The 18,872-nt window shown below is 45.5% G+C and overlaps 1 protein-coding gene across 1 annotated transcript in view; it reads left to right on the top strand.

The window, feature by feature from the left end:
• The first annotated feature begins 14,241 nt into the window (after window positions 1-14,241).
• The window catches only part of WNT3 (Wnt family member 3), a 50,577-nt gene continuing 45,946 nt past the window's right edge, over window positions 14,242-18,872 (top strand). The window contains exon 1 of the mRNA XM_030022528.1: window positions 14,242-14,794. Within this exon, the coding sequence (XP_029878388.1) occupies window positions 14,715-14,794 (80 nt within the window). The 5' untranslated portion in view covers window positions 14,242-14,714. The remainder of the gene's footprint in view (window positions 14,795-18,872) is intronic.

The raw sequence follows: 18,872 nt of genomic DNA, 5'->3' as shown, positions 1-18,872 counted from the left end.
AGATAAAAGTGAGAAGCATAAGTGGGAGTCTCTAGAGGACCTGAAGGATAGCTTGCAGTCTTGAAGTACGTGTTCACCAGAGTCTGCCTCTCACCACAAAAAGAAGCTGTGTGAGGGGTGCTATGAACTGCACTGTGAGCACACCCACCTTCACCAGGCTATGGTGGATTTTCCAACCTAAATGCTAGTCTGGACCTGATATAAACTGAAATCCTGGGTTTCCACCTTCCTTTGCTAGTGAAAGGTCCTGCCACTCTATGTCTGTGCAGCAATCCAGGACAAGGAGATGGAGTGATCAGATGTTCTTCAGAATCAGTTTGAACTGAGCCATCTTGGTGTTACTTGTCCAGATAAAATGGTGTGTTGGGCCATCCAGGAAGGCTGGTGAGACTGAAGTCCAACAATGAAGCATGCAGAGTCAAAATGAGGGCTCAGCAGAGACTGCACAGCTGTATTTTTTTTTTAGTAGGGCCTGTTGCGATAGGACAAGGAGTAATTGTTTTAAACTAAAAGAGGGTAGATTCAGACTAGATATAAGGAAAAAATTTTTTACGATAAGGGTGGTGAAACACTGGCACAGGTTGCCCAGAGAGGTGGTAGATGCCCCATCCCTGGAAAAAATCAAGGTCAGGTTGGATGGGGCTCTGAGCAACCTGCTTTACTTGAAGATGTCCCTGCTCATCGCAGGGAGGTTGGACTAGATGACCTTTAAAGGTCCCTTCCAACCCAAACTATTCCATGATTCTATGATTGCTCAAGATAGGAGAGAAGAGCAGGGTCAAGATAGTCCTTGCACCCTGGAGGAAACAGGAGAGTAGAGGGGAGGTCACCCATCCTTGGTCATGCCAAAACACTGTCAGTCTTGCTAAGGTCCTAGGAAAAGGCAAACAGATCAGAGAGGCCTCCAAGGAGGTATCTTGGATGGAAAAGTAATGTTGATCATAATTAATATTCAAGCAGTCCACGTAGAGTTGCTGAGCTCCAACAGGGGAATCTGAGGATGCCAACAAGTGACAAACTGAGCCAGTCTAACAGCTCACTGCTGCCTGAAGAGGAATCACTCCCCCCTCCTTTCTTCATCCCCCTTCTGCTCCCAGCAGCAGTCATGACCACTATTTTGCACAAGCTCTTTTTTGCCATATTCTGAGTAATCAGTGAGCTCAACTAGTCCATGGAGAGCTCTGTGGGCACCAAACTGGTTGCAGGTGGGATGTATGGGTACACAGCCCTTGGTGGAGAGGCAGAATAGATGTGGAGAGCAGGCCCCTCCTTTTGTCAGCATTTAGCTGTTAGCTGAGCTCACACCATCTCATGAAGCTTCCCCTGAGAACGTCTAGTCTCAGACCCACATGTGGCCTTGTAGCCAAACCCTTTAGCCACAGCATGGACTAGGCATTAGACCCCCTGCTCGGACTGAGCCCTGCACTGTCAGCATCTGAACTTAGGTGAGCAGAACCTTACCCAAAGTGTCTTGAATTCAACTCCATAGTCTTCAGTTTGGTCCTTTTTCCAGTTAACCCAGGTGTATCTGCAACTCCCAGGTGCTGCACTGGCATAAGATAATTTTGCAGGTATGCAAAATTACAATTTGGTAATAACAAATTGTTATTACCAAAGCACTTAACACACATCTCATCAGTCAGGTGCATTTTGATAGATGAGTCAGGTTTAGGAAAACAAAATCCAGGGAGTGCAGCCAAGCAGGGACTGTCCTGCCCCTTACCCATCCTCAACCAGTGGGACCACGTTCCAAGCGTGGGCTCAAGTCCTAGATCATATTTGAACCCACGTAGCTTAACAAATACTTTCAGGAGTTGTGTTTTAAATCCTCTGGGTTTGCTTTAAACCACAGTTTCCTGGCCACATTGTGTGGGCTAGTAGCTAAGTGCACAGAGCTTTCTTTTTTCAATCGGCTGCGCACTCCAGAAACTGCTCTGTGAAATAACCAAGGAGAAGACAAACAGCAAAGCACAGGAGCAAGAAAGTGATTAAGAAGAAACAAAGAGTGAACATGGCTGCTAGACTTGAGGGTTCTGAGAGCAGGAACGAACTACTAACAGCCTCAAATCAATCATTTGCTATTTCTTAGGCAAATAAATGTAAGTGGGGTAGAGCCTAGGAGACTTAGAGGATAAACACTGTGTTGAGATTAATAGAAAAGAACAGAACAGAAAAAAAATTGGGGCTGAGAGGGAAGGTAGGAAGCATTGATGCAAACCCTGGTGAAGAAGAGGGGAGGGGTTGAAAACATTACTATTTAAGCTACAGCTTAATAAGAAACAAAAGAAAAAGCTATAAAAATCTACCTATATAAACCCTTCACACAGATTTGGTAAACTGGGCTCTGTTTGGGGATCTGCATTGCCTTCTTTTTGCAGATGGAAAAATGTTGCAGCCTGAACATTAGTGGTTCTGACTGTCTGAGAGGAAAATCTCTCCCTCACAAGGATGGCTCGACTTTGAGGTCTAAATGTGCAACCTAAATATTTAAAACTGGACTGAATGAATAGCAAACGTGAGTCCTGCTCTAATTCTGGAAAAGATCAAACTGCTAGGGCTGGGGTTTCTCCCTGTGTCCCATCCCTCGCTATGCTACCGTCTCATTGCCAGCAGGTGGTACTGTGCCCCCAAGGATCACGCAAGGAGCAAGGCCTCCTTTGGCGGGGCTTTTCCAGGAGAAATCTTTCCAAACCATTGGGAAGGGTGTTCGCTATTTTTCTCTGCCCTACCTACTCACCCTACCACTCTTGGAGGCCTTTTCTCCCCAAACTGCTCTTGCCCTGTGCTCCTGAGATGAGGCTTGTGGGGTGCAAGCGTGTCCGCTTGCAGGGGGAGCTCCCATCACCCCCCAGTGACACTAACCACACAAGTGAGTGTTAACTTGGATTTTGTTTCCCCTCCATCACCTGGAGCACTTCCACCCCAGAGAGCTGGGGGAGATGGGGTGTGATGGGCTAGTCCCCTATGTATGGTTCTTCCAGAATAGTTGTCCTCCTGCATCCTCACAGTTGGGAGACCCAAGTGATGGGCACTGCCAGGTACCCAAGGCCTCGGGGAAGGTGTTTTTAGGGATATAATCGGGTACTTGTGCTTTGCTGAACAGCCCGGGTTTGTTTGCGGTGGGACCAGGAAAGCATCATACACAACCCAGTGCCTCAACTCACATCACGAATGGACATGCTATGTTATAATGCTACATAGTCAGCTGTGGCAGGTCCACTGGATGGCACTGTCCCCCACACTCCCAAACTCTCTGGCAAGTCACCCTCATCCTATCATGCTTATTCCCCAGATCACAGACCACAGAGAGCATAGGTCGGATGCAGCTGCTCTGCAGGTCAGCAGTAGTTACTGCACCACCTGCATTGCATTTTAGGAGTCTTCCTTTAAAATAAAGATGGTCTTTGAGAAACACTTGTAATTGATAATCAGCCACTGGTTGCAAAAGTATGAACAGGACACAATACGCTGCACATTCCAGTTCTGATACATATACATTCTTGCCATCATGGAGACAGCGCTACTCCAATACACAGAAAACCTACTCATTCCTGCATGCACTTTCCATCAAAAATGTGATAACAAAACAAAAGGAGTAATATATGAAGGTGGCACTGATGTAAAGAGAGATTACCCCCCCCCCAAAAAAAAGGTTATTTTTACAGCAGCTTAGCTGTGATTCACCACTTAGCCCACAAACAGGATACCAGGATAACTGAGGGGGTAACCCCAGGAGGGGAACATGTGGCTGTGATGACACTGTGACAGAGAAATTTAAGCCAGAGCAGTCACCAAGGAAGGCCTGAGGAGCCCTCACCACTCTCTCTGGACTAGGAACACTGTGGGATGGGTACAGAAGGACTGCACTGGCTGGGGGTTGCTCCAGCTGTCTTTTTATCTTTTTACGGAACAGAGGTGGATCTACAGGGATCAAAAGTGAAGTTCCAGTAGTTTGTTAGCTCCAGGAAGCTCCAGCTTCCCCTAGCAATAAGACCTCCATGGGTGGCACGCTTGCCAAGCTACATGACAGGAAAGATGATGCTCACACACTCTGAGGGATGCAAGTTCCTTTTATTTTTGTCTGAAGACAGCAGGCAAGATTGCCCTCAGACACTGCAAAAGTACTAAGGACAGAGCCTGGAAATTATCAGCTGCTGTGCAAAGCAGGACCATGGTAGGAGCTGAGAAATAAAGGCCCGTTTAGGTGTTAGGAGGATGGGATGCACGGTTTTGTGTCCAGGGAGCAGCAGTGGGAATGGGAGACATAGCTACCTGGAACACTAAAATCTGGCAAAAGCAGGCAAAAACACATCTACAAACACCTGTCCAAATAATTGTCAGTTGTTGCAGCTGTTCTTCATTTAATGATATTAACGTGCCTTCATTAAAGTTAGGCTCCTCCTGAGCAGAGAGGTTCATCACTGGGAATGGGGCAGCTGATCAGACATCATTCAGCTTCTGGCAAGCAGGCAGTGTACGTGTCTGAATTTCTGCTGTGATCCCAGGACTGTGCCCACTTTCAGGACAGCTTCCAGGGGACATAATTCTGCTTGCATCCTGCACAGTGTTTAGCTGGCCAGCCACACGCCTTACCTGCTGCATGGAGCCTTGGAGAACAAGCAAGCAGGATCTTGGCTTTCTAACCCATCGGTCGGATATTCCTGTGAAGGTGTTCTGGACTATTTAAGTGTTCTGTGTTATTATCATGCACAAAACCTAAACTAAATAGTTAATTAACTTGTAAAGCAATATAGCAGCATCAACTCCTAGAAGTGCTGGTGGGAAGGAACCTCTGGAAGTCTCTAATCCAACCTCCTGCTGAAAGCAAGATTAAATCCAGAAGGTTTCCCATGGTTCTTTCTGCCTGAGTCTCCGAAACCTCCAAGGATGGATATCCCACAGCCTCTCCAGGTAATAAGATCCCTTCAAACACAGTTCTGGGTTTAAAAAGAAACCCAAGAAGCTGATGGAAACAAACTGAGGTCTGCACAATCATATCAACTCCATCAGTCCAGCCCCCACATCAGCACTTTGACCCTCCAGTCCCATTCAATGTTTGGGTCCAGGAGCAGCTCTGCTCTCAGCAGCCGAAGGCTGTAGGGTGAGAGCCAGAAGTAGATTACCTATCCTGGCCTGGCCTCTCCCCTCTGTCCCTCTGCCCCACTCATGTCACAGCATCCACCACCACAGCTCCGCACAAGAGGGGGAAATGGGCTCTGGAGCAATGTTCTAAGAGTTGGGAGGGAGAGCAGATCCCAGCCTTGGTTACCACCCCATGTCCCCAGCCATACTTGCTCCTTCATAGCTCACCATGACACTCGCAGCACCAAAGGTCCAAGAAGACCTGAATACCCCTGACAACACATAACAAAGGAAAATCGGGCTCTGTTAACCCAGCTGAGTCCAGCTGGCCAGGAGGTGAGTGCTGCAAGCGGAGATATGCTTTGCTCCCAGGGCTATGCTATGCCTGCAGGAGACTCATTTCTCTTGCTGACAGCTCTGCCTTCCCTTTGCCTTTTTGTCCCTTGTGTATAATATCAAATGGGCCTGAGCAGGATTTTTTGTAGCATATTACACTATGGGCTGGAAGTGCAAGTATCCAGCACCAACGCCATGATGAGGAAGACCCAAGAGCATAACCTGAGCACTACAGCACAACTTTGGGTCTTGCATCATGCAACTGACACTGGAGAAATTGGAGGAGGCAGCACAGAGCTGAATTTATCCCTTTCACTCTAATTTCTGGCATTTGGTCAGCCAGATCCCTCCCGAAAACCCAAGCTGTGGCAAGCAAGAAAACTGTCTCCAGCTCCCCTGGAAAAGGTCTTCAGCCCCCCTTCCTTATGGAGACTGTTTCGGTGCAGGGGCTGGTGTGACAACAGACGGCGTGAGCTGTTTATCAGCTCTGAACACAGAAAAATTTCATAACTACAGAGGAAATGGGGGCGGCGCATTGCAGTGGGGGGGAATAATGGGCTGAAAGAGGTAGCGGTCTGCCCTGCAGGGATGGGTCCCCAGGGCAAAGGGTGCACAACTTGTCCTAGATTTTTTTTTTTTTTTCCTTTTTTTCCTGAGATCCGAATGTATAATTGCAGGAGGGGACAAGGGGGAAAATGAGCTGAAGACTCGTAACTGCAGAGGCCGGTCCCTGTGAGCAAAGGGCCACATGTCTCCTTTTATCGCCAGCCATAATTCCCTCCTTGGCTCAAAGGCGGCTGTGAAAAGAGCAGGACTGGTTCAAACTTCCTTGGGGTCTCCGTGGCAACCAGCCCTGCAGGAGCCTTTTCTTCCTTTCCCCCCTTTCCTCTTTTGTTGTTGTTGTTGTTGTGTCATTAAAACTTCCCGGATTGAATCCCCACCAGGCTGCTCTGCAGGCACCACTCCAGACCTCCTGCCTGCCTCCAGCCAGCTGCCCTTGCCTTTTCTCATCCCGTGGACCAGCAAAGCTCAGACCCAGCCCAGCAAAGCCCAGTCCAAACTCAGCCCCAGCTCAACAAAGCCCAGTCTGAAACCCAGGTCAGCCAAGCACTGCCCAGCTTCCCATCAGGATATTTGTCCCATCCCCCCCACTTTGTCCCTCCCCAGTATTTTATCTTCATACAGTTCAGCCCAACATCCTCATAGTGATCGAGCAAAAATTGTGCTTCTCTGATCTTTCAGGCTGAGCTGTCTCAGAAGGGCATGGAGCAATCCAGACCTGGCATCCCTGCTCTGCATGCCCACACGTAGCTGAACCAGGCCAAGTCTGAGCAGAGCCCCTCTTGCATCAAGTGTTCGGGCGCAGCAAGGGCTGCTGGGGACCTGCAGAGCACCATGCCCTTGGATAGTCAAAGTCTTGGCCATGCACAGCAATGCCAGATCCAGTACAGATCTCATACCTGCTCTGTGAATGCAGGTGATAACCCAAGATGCAAGAAAGACTGAGATCTGTGTTATCAACCATTACCTTTGGCAGTACCATTAGCATGGGGAGTGCAGCCCCTTGGAGCCATGTAAAAAAGCAAAAAATATTGCTTACACCTTCTCTTGTGTTGTGCTGGCTGTGCTAGACTGTGACACTTCCCAGCTGGTATGCTCAGGACTGGGGTGTGAGTAGATGGGGACATTATAGATGGGCACTGCAGCTTGGGCAGGTGGCAGAGTCTCAGCAAGGAGAAGGTCTCCAATCCTAGCTGTGCTCCAGTGGCAGTGCCTACCCTTGCCCTACAGCATGGCTGACCAAACAGCCCAGGAGATATGCAACACTGATGTAAATGCATGCAGCTCCTTCTGTGCCAACAGCACAAGCACTTGCCTACATCAGAGGGCCCCATGATTTCCAGCTACAACATCGTGGAAAGTCACAGCCTGCAGCAAAAAATAGCTGATCTCATTTTTTATTGTGTATTCTCCAGCCTCCATGATATTGCTAGGCTGGAGTCGTGGAAAGGAAGGAAAGAGAGGAATGACTCTGTTCCCTTTGCTCTCCATCCCTTCCCCCCGTCCCCAGGATGCATTCCTCCAGATGTCAAGGTAGACAGAGCTGTCTTCAAACAAGCCCAAGACCTGGGGCATAGTTTCTTCATATGCTCAGCTAGTCCAATTAGTCAGATTTACTGCAGTTGTGAAAGGCAGCTCAGCCTCTCACGTAGAGCAAGGCTGCCCTGAAACACATAAGGTGTAAAACTGCCCTTCACTATACAATTTCAGAGAGACAATATGCACCAGCCTTACAGTGCTTTTTATAATGGACCTGTTCCCCAGAAATCTCTGGGACTTGCCTTGAGGCTGCTTCCCCACCAGCAAGGCCTTATATACCTATGACCACTGATCTACACATGCTCGTCCACCCTCAGCCATCTACGCTTGCTCACATTCACCTACGTATAGACTACATGCATACATGTTGGCAATCCGGGCTCTACACATACTCAACCACCCTAGTCATACCTCTCCTGTATCCTGAGATATTGCTCCAAACTGATGAAAAGAATCACATCATGGTGCAAGAAATCCTTCTGAGACCTCTTCCACTGGGCATTAGCCTGCCCATAGTGGCTCAGGTGAAGACTGAACAGAACCCTAAACATTATCTGGAAATAATTTTCCCACTAACAACTGATGGCTGATGAGACAGGTGTCCTACCCTACCAGACTCAGATCTCCCTTTTCTTCAGAAGACAGTAGGGATGACTTGGATAGAAGAACAGAAGTTTAACAGAGAAGACTTTGAAGCTTCATCACAAGTACTGCCCCTTTCTAAGCACATTGCTGAAGCAGTGTCCCCACATGATGCAATGTGGGCTAACACTATTTCAGGCAAAACTGTGCCAGTCAAACAGAATATTTATGTCCTTGTATTTACTGAAGTTTGTGATGGGTTTCATTGCTAGTTCTCTATGCTCCAAGTTGTCATAGTCGCTAAAAAAACATGCATCTTAGGGCTTCGTTAGGTGCTTTTTTTTTTCTGAACATCTCCACGGCAAGACAGAGATCTGAAAATCTAACCAGAGTTTGAGCTGTGAGGTGCTATAGGAATTTAAGTAGGTGACAGTGAAAGAAAGATGTTTTTATTCAGACTCTGTAGCAGCTCCAGTTCAGTGGCACGCAGGCACTGAGATGAAGTATCCTTAGAAGATTTCTGTCTTACCAGCAATGGTGGAGGAACCAGCAGTTAGCATTTCCACTTCACATATTTCCTATGATTTCCTGGCCACAGAACAAGATATATGTGAATAAAAAGGAGGAGAAAAACTAAACCGTAGGGAGCACCATTTATCATTCATTCTGCCCTTCAAATACAAGGACTGGGATTCCAGCTCTGCTCATATGTTCATCTGCTCGCTATTAATTATTAAGTCTGTGATTCATAGCTGTCCCTTGATGTCCTAGCTCAGGCCTGCACAAACAGCGGGTGAGACAGTTCCCTCCTGAAGGAACTAATAGAATATACACAGAAGCAATTCTTTCCCAAGTTTTACAAGCAAGAAATACAGAGACAGGTAAAGAACCTGGGCCATCAAAATCATACGAGGAGTCATCAGCAAAGTTGAGAAGTTTCTTGAGCTTGGCTATGACAACAGGTACTACAACAGGTTACTCCACCAATGATTTAAAAATGTAATCTTTTGTTTCTAAACAAACAAACAAAAAAAAACCAACCCAGAACTCCCTATCCCTTAGCCACAAGGCATGGGATACTGCAGCAAAAGTTTGGTGTAAAAGAGTTTCTGCCATCACTAGAAGACAAAAAATACCCTAAGTGCAGGATTTCTATACCATGAGCTTAGAATAGTTTATAAAAAAATGGAGTGAGATAAGGCTATTTGCATTTTTAAAAAGCCATAAAGTTATTCCTAAAACAATAAAAACAACGATAAAGGGGTTTGCTAAACTCAGAGCTTTCTATTACCATCATCTCAACAGCCACCACACCTCCTGTGAAAGCCTGATTTTCCTCTGCTTTATACCTGTGTCTTCAGCAAAGGGAAATTTCAAAAAAAAAAATCAAGTAGAAAAAACATCATGGTGCTCACCTGAACAGGTAAAGATCCGTTTTCCTATAACAGTAGATACTTTTCCCCTGTGGCTCCCTGTCCTGTAGGCACCTAACAGCTTTACATATGAACTGCAGGCAGTGCTCCACTGGACACAACAGGCAGGCAGATGTGAAAGGCAGCCTCCCTGCAACCCTGCAGGAGCTATGAGCTTACTCGGAGGTAGCATTAAAGCTTTGCTGGAGCAAACGTGGAGATGAAGCACCTAACAGGAGTGAGGGGTATGCTAGGTTGGTCCACGCAATGTCAACATGCTGGAGCATACCCCCCCAGATCATTGGTGGTAGAGCACATCGAGAAGATACATGGAAACACACAAAGATGTTCCTGTCTGAAGATCAGAAGTGATATAATATCCATTCAGGCCCTTCTTTAAATAGCTCTCCTCAGGCGTTAATACAGGATTGCTCTTTCCAGGTAGTGATTGCGTTGGTATGGCCAGCTAACGTGAACTGAGATACAAAGAACCAGAAACAGCAGAGGAGAACAGTCTGCTAGAGCCAGAGCGAGCAGAAGGATCTAGGAGAGAGGAGATTTGGCCAAGAAAACTGAGGAACAGGTTAAGTTTAGAGAGAAATATAAATGTTACCAGTCACAAGTTAGCAGCAAACACAGCCCTCAGAAACACACAGGATTTCAGTAGTTTAAGATGGAAGGGACTCAGATGGCTCATTCACGCTTTGAGGAAGGATTCCTTCAGCTCTTTACATACTTTTTAATAATTACTTACTTTAGGACTGATGACTAGAGCCGTCGAAGAACAGATTTGCTATTTTACCTCCACTTTAGATACTAAGACCAAAATTTAGGTCTTCAAAACAACCAACTCAGCTGCTTCTAAGCCTTGAAACCCCTTAAAAGACCATGGTCCTGAGGGACCCACCTTCTCAGTTTCTGTTTCTGGCCATGCCCAGAAGTGCCCAAATGTGCAATTCAACGTCTAGCACCCAGCTAAGCCACCCTCCACCGCCGAACCGGAGTCAACCTGCAAATCAAGCACTCTGATGCCATTGCTTAGTGGGGCACCATGGATCACTGGTCTTGTACTTTCCCTGCCTTCCCCAACACACCAAATCAGGTGTCTAAACCCTCCTCTGTCAGGTCATCCCAGGTCATCCATCTCTTGTCTTTCGCTGCGCGGTTTGAGTCATCCTCTTCACACCACACTGACCATGGGGTAATTCCAGCGAGGGCAACTGAACCACACCAGAAAAGGTTTGAGTTCCTGGTGTCTCACACTCATCGGTGGCTTGGTATGTTGAAATGCATGCTGAGAACAAATCCAGGAGACTCCATGGTCCTGTCACCTTCCCCAGGCACTTGGTTTCTTCCTGCTGGTAGATTCTGATGGAGAAAGGACGTAAAGCTAAAAGAAGGAAAAGTTACAAAAGTTAGAGCACCGAGGGGAAGGAAAGGCATGTTTTCAACATGATTACAATTCTCTTTTGCTGGAGTGTTGTGAGAATAAACTGAAGGATCCCTTTGGATGCCTTGGCACCTACAGTGGTTGAGTTTGCAGTACCACAATGTTAGCACAATACAGAAGGACCTTTATACTGACATTGTAAAGGCAACAGGACTTTTCCTGAGCAGCCAAACCTCTAACTTCCTCAATGTTTTTCATTTCTGGGCATATTGAAACTGGTCTATAAGAGTCAATATTGCCAAACTAGACAGACTGATGTGATTGAAAAGACCGTCAGTAAATAAAACTGTCAGTCATCAGCACAAGGAGGTATCCATGAGTGAAATTTTGAAATTGTACTCTTTTGGATAACTGTCGTTTGCTCTTAGAAATTACATTTAAAATTAATGTTTGCTGTAGAACTTATAAATATTTGTTCAGGCTAGCATGAAATATCCCCAGGATAATTTTAGCATGTACACATCAGATTTTCATTTCGCAGCAGAGAAGACTGAAAGTAAGTCTCTTCATTTCACAGACAATGTAGTCTTCATGCCTGTGAGACAGGTCATACTCCTTGGTGAGACATGCCTGCCATTTTAAGGCTTTGGGGATCTAGGCTGATACAACTGAAACCTGCCATTATTTTTCTACTCATTTTTTCTACTTATTTCCGTAGGAGAAACTTGGAGCCAAGAGTCACTATGAGTCATGTGTGAACAGGGCTAGAGACAATAAGGACGTTCTACTCACAGGATCTCAAAGCCAAAGCAACTGCAGACACACTCAAAACACAGTCTCTTCCCAAAAGGTAGGCCAACATGAATTCCTTATGATGATGGGACAAACAGTCCATTATGTTCAGAGCAGACAAAGAGAGCAATGGATGGGAGAAATTAAAAGGTGTGGGAGTACAGGCAACCCAAGAAACTTCATCAGATACCTGTCAGAGTCTATAAAGAGCTTTCCCTTGACTTCAGTGTGCTTGGGATCAAATCTTTACCAACATGCTGTTCATCTTTCAAAACCTGTCTGTGGCCACATCAATATGATGTTGGGCAGTTACTGGGGTGTGGGTGGGTGCTTTAGCATCTCAGCTGCTTTTGGAATGCAGCCGTTCCTGAGGCAACACTGAGATCTCTGCCCAATGCACAACAGCAAATAAAGTCTCTGGGGTTTGGGTCTTAGGTCACTTTTCCCCACTTGGTTGTCTGCAGAGGAAGCACTTTGTAGCTTGTTATTGGCTTGATTTATAAATCCTAGCATCAAGAAATAGATAAAGAGCACTTTGTGTTGTTCCCCAGTGTCTCATGGACAGAAACGTCCCAGCCACCAAGACCTTGATGATGGTCTCCAACCAATCATTCAATTCAGATTTCAAAAGCTTTCCCCAATTAGATTTCTGCAGTGTTGGGGATTTTTGTCCTCTTCCATGGGATGTCAGTCACCTGTAGTATCACCCGAGATATCTCACTTCAGTCTCTCCTTTTGCTGCCTCTTTAACAGTTTGACATATTAATGACAGAAATTCTCTTGCTCAGTACTTTTAAAGCTTATTCTGTTTGTGCAGCTCCAAAACATCCACCGATAGAGATACAAACCTGTGTAGCAATTTAAGGTCTGCTTTTGCTAGATAGACTTACAGGCTCTTTAGTGGCAATTCACAAACTCCATGGCTTACTTTAACCAGTAAGATAAAAGTGCCTGTGACCATTCCTGGAACCAGAGAGACAGGGACACAGGATTACCTTCATCCATCCTGCTAAATTCACTTAACCTCCAGAAGAGGTGGGTCACATCTTAAGGCTCTATTTGGAATAGTTCCTGTTCCACACTAACCTCAAATTGTGACTAAAATTTCTTCAGGGCTGTGCAAGTTGGCCAGAACAGGCCCATGCTTCATAGCTAAAAACATGGACAATAGAGTTCAAGATCTGGGGAAGATTCCCAGATAGTGTTTAATTTAGTGGAACAGATTAAATCCATGTGTCTCCAAATGCTCATTTGAAAATCATTGCTTTCTAAAACCCAAGTGATTGCATTCAATAAAACATAGCTTGGTGCCAGGTAAGAGATTTGTCAGGATAAGACTACACCAAATATACCCTTTGGGATTTGAAATCCCACAAGAGGAACAAGCCATGTTCAATATCTATGATGGGTCATAGACAGCTGGAAAACCCGTTGGACTAAGCCTGGAGAAGCGTGGCCCCATAGTCCTTGTAGCAGATGCAGGGACTGATGCAGAGGTAAGGTGCAGAGCGAACAGCTGGTGGATGTCCTCTCTTGGTTGCATGATGGCCAGGAAACCAATTACCACTTATGAGAACAGCTCTGCACTAACTCAGTGTCCAAATACACTAAAATCTGTAAGAACTGGGAATCAAGAAAGACACAGGCATGAGGCAGGTGCATCCCAGTAATTAAATAGCAACAAGGAATGCATTTGTACCCAGAGCCTTAATATCAGGAGAAGGTCTATAACTTTCAAAACCATGAGATTCATTTGGCTGCCCAAGATAGGACCTTGGACCTCTGTTATTAGCCATTGCTCTGCAATAAATTTATTTGTTGGCTACTCCTAAAGCACCTGGGCAGCTCCACTGCAGGCAATAGACCTGTGATTTCTGAGGATGCTTTATGAGCAAAAGCAACTTTTTTGACTTCTCCCATTTCTTTGTCACATTCTGTTGAGTCATCCCCTAGATTGGCTACTCTGACACAATAGCTCCTGTAAAAACAGTGTCTTTATGCAATAACAAGGATTTTCAAGGAAAATCTTTGTTGGGTCTATTTGCAACATGCAACATCTTTAGAGAAGTGATACTGCTTGTGATTTTTTATTATTATTATTACGATTATGTGTGTGGTTTTTTGATAATATTCTCATCTTTCTGTATCCAGAGATGCACTTCACAAGAAATTCATTAATGGGACATCTTCCCGTCTGCCTGCTCCACTCTTGCCATGACATGGCATTTTTTTCTCACTAGAAAACCAGGCTGCCACTGCTTCCCCTGGCCATCCACCCCACCCACGCACTTTGAAAAACCTGGGGAGTGCAGATTTCATTTAAAGTTTATAACGTTTTGCCCACATGGCTCACATCAACACTTTCAGAGGGGTATTCTGCCTCTTTGGTGCTCCCATTAGCTCTGCCTCCTGCAAGGGTTAATGTTCACCTCCCTCTCCATCTAAAGAATAAGTTGTCTATCTCACCCCCACCGTGAGATTAAGCGCTTCACCCTTACCTTGCAAAGTGTTGGCATGCCAAGCCAGAAGCAGGGTCTGTGCATCCTGGGTTTCTAAGTGAAATTAAAAACAAAAATTTAAAAATTAAAAAAAAAACCAAAATAAAACACGGAAAATCTCACTGCCCCAGTAAAGTCTCTTGCAAAGAGGTTTTGACTGTGGAAGCGAGGGCTAGGAACAAAGTTGTGGGGTGGAGGGGGAGGAGAGCATGATTGACAGCCCTGAGCTGAGACTCATCCCTTACCTTGGGCCATGCGGTCTGATTGGCTGCCTGCTGACATCCCCAAGCCCTGCACTTTTTAATAGACGCTTTTGGATGATCTACAGGGAAAAGGCTTGGAGAGGTGTGTTTCTGACAAGCCAGAAAGTCATCCGCACTACAAGGGACTTTGTTTAACTCTTTTTCTTTTTTTTTTTTTTTTTTTTTTTTTTTTTCTGGAAGGAGGGAGATTCTTCATTTTCTCACTTAATGTTTTTCTGAAAACTTCGCTGAGATTTTCCCCTTGCACCAGCCTGGACTAATGGATTACCACCTGCTTGGACTAATTTTATCTTTTCTCTTCAATGGCACAAAGGTCTTAGCCGGTTACCCAATTTGGTGGTAAGATTTCTCCCCCCCCCCCCCCCCCCCGCCCTTCCCTCTTTCTATGATTGATTAATGAATTAATTAATTATTAGTTATGGGATTTCTGTGTATGCATGTTCCTTCATTTTCACCCTTCGCCCTGCTGAGCTGGCCACGACTGCTTGTTTGATTCTAAGCATAATTTCTTCAGATTTGACCAGTAATTAATGAAAAGTTTGGGTGTTATTATTAAAGGGCAATGTCTAGGTTTCCCTTTGCGCAAATGGAGTCTTCCCCACCACTCTTAATTTCTCCATTTTCGTCACTGTAGCAATAGGCATTTGTTTTAGATGTAAAAGGATGCATTTTTATTTTCTTGTGCAATAGGAATTTTGTCTGTTGCATGACTGTGTAGCAGGTATTTTCTTCCTTTCCATTAAATTGTGATCAATTCTTTAAAAAAAAATTAATTTTATTTTCTTTTTGGCTGCTGCAGTTTTTGGACTTCTTTCTCTTCTTTTGTTGTATTCTGTTATGTGAATTTAGTCCGGCAAATAAGCTGAGAACACAAATGGCACCTGAGAAAATATTCGTTAGTAAAATTCCTCAAAGATGGATTTTGTTCTTTTTAATTATGGAAAGGTCACTTATTTCCTTGCACCAACAATAAAAATATTTTTTAAAAGAATTGGTTATTTCTTATAATGTGGCTGATAAGTAACCTGAGTTACTTATTTTAAAAATAAATATAACAGTATATAAATAAATATATTAACAAAATGTAATTGGAAGCACTTCAGAATAAAAAATACAGAATAAAACATTTCAGGTCATTTAAACACAGCAGACAGCGAGTTGCATAACAGAATATTTCAGTTAATTTCTCTCTTTATCGTGTAGGATTTCTCATTGGATTATATCTCATTAAGTTTCTGTATGTGCCAGGTAGGGGCTGTAAACCTAATGATCTGTAGGGCAAAGAGGGAGATGTTGGAATTTGGTGCTACTGAGATTCTTGGGTTATTTTCGCCTTTCCAGAAAAGTCTTTTTTTTATTACTGAATTAAATCCTTTCAGTGCCAACATGGAGATGGCAAGAAGTAGGTGGGAGTGAACTTGGAAATGGACTGCCATGTCTGGGAATATTTAGAAATCAGAAAGGAAAAGCCGCATTTTTTTTTAATAATCTGCTTATTACCGTGGACTTTGAGAATGAAAATGTGCAGTTCCAGTAGAGAAAGATTGAGAATACAATGAGAAGTCCACGCTCAGGAAACGTTTAAAAGCTACGCAGGTTCATGAAATGGCTAAATCACAGCATGTTTTCCTGAAGAATTAAATTATTTCCTCGCCCTGAGCGTGGCTGCCTAACTTCAGGACCTAAGCCTGGGGCAGGGGAGCCTACTGAAATATAGGCAGCATCACTTTGATTCTTTACATCCCTTTTCTCCTTCATCTGGGGACCCGCGTGTCTGAACGGGGGTGCGCGGTGGGTTGTAGAACAGGTCAAAACTGCACGGCTGGATTTAAAGGCAAGAATCTGCATGGGGCAATGATACCTTGCCATGACATCAGCTCTCCCAGGGTGTCACCAGCTCCTGACCTTCCCCAGGCTTTGATATAAATCAGCATTTAACTCCTGAATCAAGGAGGATTTTGACTCTCAGAGCGAGGAACCAAAATGTTCTTGACGAAAAGGTCTGCTTTATCCCTGTGAAGCAAAAATGTCCCCGTGAGCAAAATGTCTCTCCCTGTTTTCAGGAGAAGACACTGCAGACAGGTTTCTGCCCCATGTCCTTGCCTTCTCCAAAATCCCTACAAGTTCACCCAAAATGAACAATACAGAGGACATGTAAGACAGAAACACCAGGAGCATGGCAAGCAGCATCCATGGGAAAGAAGGGAGTCGAACAAGCTATCCGCAGTATTTCATTCAATAGATCCGTATCTTGCATATTTTTTTGTGATTCTGGCAATACCAAAGTGCCAGAGAGTCTCCGCTGCACTGAGAGGATGTGATGAGATGCCCCACATAGGGTTGATGGGCTATCAAAAATGGCATAGGGTTTTAGAGGTTTCTTGAAGGCTGAGGGAGTAGAAGGGCAGAAATATCTGGGCCAGGGCTCCCCGACTGCTCTGGCAGAGACAATGCTTCCCACAGCACACAAAATTAAGTATCTCCTTCAGTCCCACTGAAGGCTTTGAATATCTGCTCTGTGAAGCTGAGATCTTTTGTACAGTGTGCTCTAGCATGAGGTGATATATACTCTTAAAAAAAAAGCATGCTTTTCCAGTTGTCTTCCTGATCCTCTGACCTTTAGGTAGGCACAGAGCAGAGTTTGGGGGATGAGTCCCACTTGCATGGTTCAACATGCCACAAAACAGGGGGAGGGAAGCAAAGATGGGGCACAGCGTCAGTCCAGTCCCCTGCGCTGGGCTCGTGCACCCCTCCAGGCCAGGCTGAACAGGACATCATCAGTGCTTCCTTATCCTCAGCTAAACCTATCTCTGCTAAATACAAGACCTTCAGGAAGACTGTTCATCTTGCAGAACCCCAAGACTGCTGCCAGACGGTGCCTGGTCCTGCTGGTGCAACATTTCTGGGTATTTTTCTATTGTATAGGGAATATTTTGGCAGCAAAATCAAAACTGATCATTTCTGCTTTGGGGCATAAATGGGAAAAACGTTTATTCCTGTAGTGGGAAGGAAGTGTCTGAATGTGCACAAGGAAAAGAAGTGCAGTAGGAATGGGGTCTCAGCACTTTGTAAATGGGTTTAGGGGTGGCTGGAATAATCTGGCTGCTCCACAGTGCAGTCAGACAATGCCAGCAAGCACGACATCGATGACGGTGCAGTGGAAAGGATAAAAGCAAAAAGATGAAGCTGCTGAGGGTTTGCACCGAGTTGTATTTTTATTGAGGGGCCAGGAAAGGATGCTGGCCATCTGGTTATATTATCTAGAGAGAGCATAACTCAACAGCAACCCTCCAGCTTGCACACCATCATGTTGGAGGGTGGATCCGGCCCTTGGCCTCAGTGGTGAAATGTTATATGCAAGGCAGTGAGGCTCAAGCCATCAGGTCTTGGCACGGGGAGCAGTCTGGACAAACGGCATGCAAAGGGAAGGACTTCGCAGTGCAAATACAGATCTGCAGTGCCCATGCTCCCTGGTAGCAGTGCGAAGGTAGAGCCACTGGGTTGCAAAGCCAAGAGGGGGGTTTGCAGTCCAACCTGTTTGATTGCTAGCAACTCCCTGGCATCGTCCTGGCCCCAACCACCTAGCATTTTCCCAGGCAATGCCTGAGCAAGGTCCAGGGGTAGCACACGCTGTAGATGTAACCTTCAGTGAGCAGGGGTGGTATTTTGCCATAGGGCCAACCCTTCTTCACATGCTTCCATCCTATTACAGCAGTGCAAAGGAACAGATGGGGCGCATACGGGAAAAGGTAATCTAAATGCTGCCTGCAAGAGTGCCGACAAGAGGAGCTGAAGCCAACAAAAGCTTCCTCAGATATGTGTCCAACACTTATGCTCTCTGGGTTACTGCTGCTAAAAGAGAGGCAGAGAAGGAAGAGATGGAGAGATGTGGTGAGGCCATGGAGAGCAGGACTGCTGCTCTTCCTGACCCTTCAGGGATGGCATGGATGGAAGCAAAGTGGGCAGCAGGGCCGCGGCTGGCTCCCCAGCCTTGCAGGCAGCAGTCATGGGTTATGCCAACAGCCTTTTTAGGTGCCAGCAGAAAGGATGGTGGTGACACCAATCATACCTGCAGTCATTTTTTTAATTCCAAATACCCTAATGACAACATGGATAACAGAACATGTCTGAGTCATTGGGGTTGGGGGGGATCAAGGTATGAAAGAGTGGTCAATGCAGCATATAGACAGAATGATGGATGGCCCCAGAATTTTCTGGTAATGTCCTGAGAGAATTTAGATTAAAATCTAGCCCATGGCCAGAGCTGTGTCAGTACAGGCCAACAGACATATTGTGGCCCAGGAAACAACTAGAAACTGCTAATACATGTGCAGGGGCTGAAGAAGACAATCAGGGAGACAACTCCACCCATGAACTGAGAAGAAACACCAAAAGCTCTCCTGTTCCATGAGCATCA

Source organism: Aquila chrysaetos, chromosome 8 (genome assembly GCF_900496995.4).
Source record: "Aquila chrysaetos chrysaetos chromosome 8, bAquChr1.4, whole genome shotgun sequence".
Taxonomy (NCBI): domain Eukaryota; kingdom Metazoa; phylum Chordata; class Aves; order Accipitriformes; family Accipitridae; genus Aquila; species Aquila chrysaetos.
Note: the sequence above shows the minus strand (reverse complement) of the source record. Positions and strands in the feature narration are given on the sequence as shown.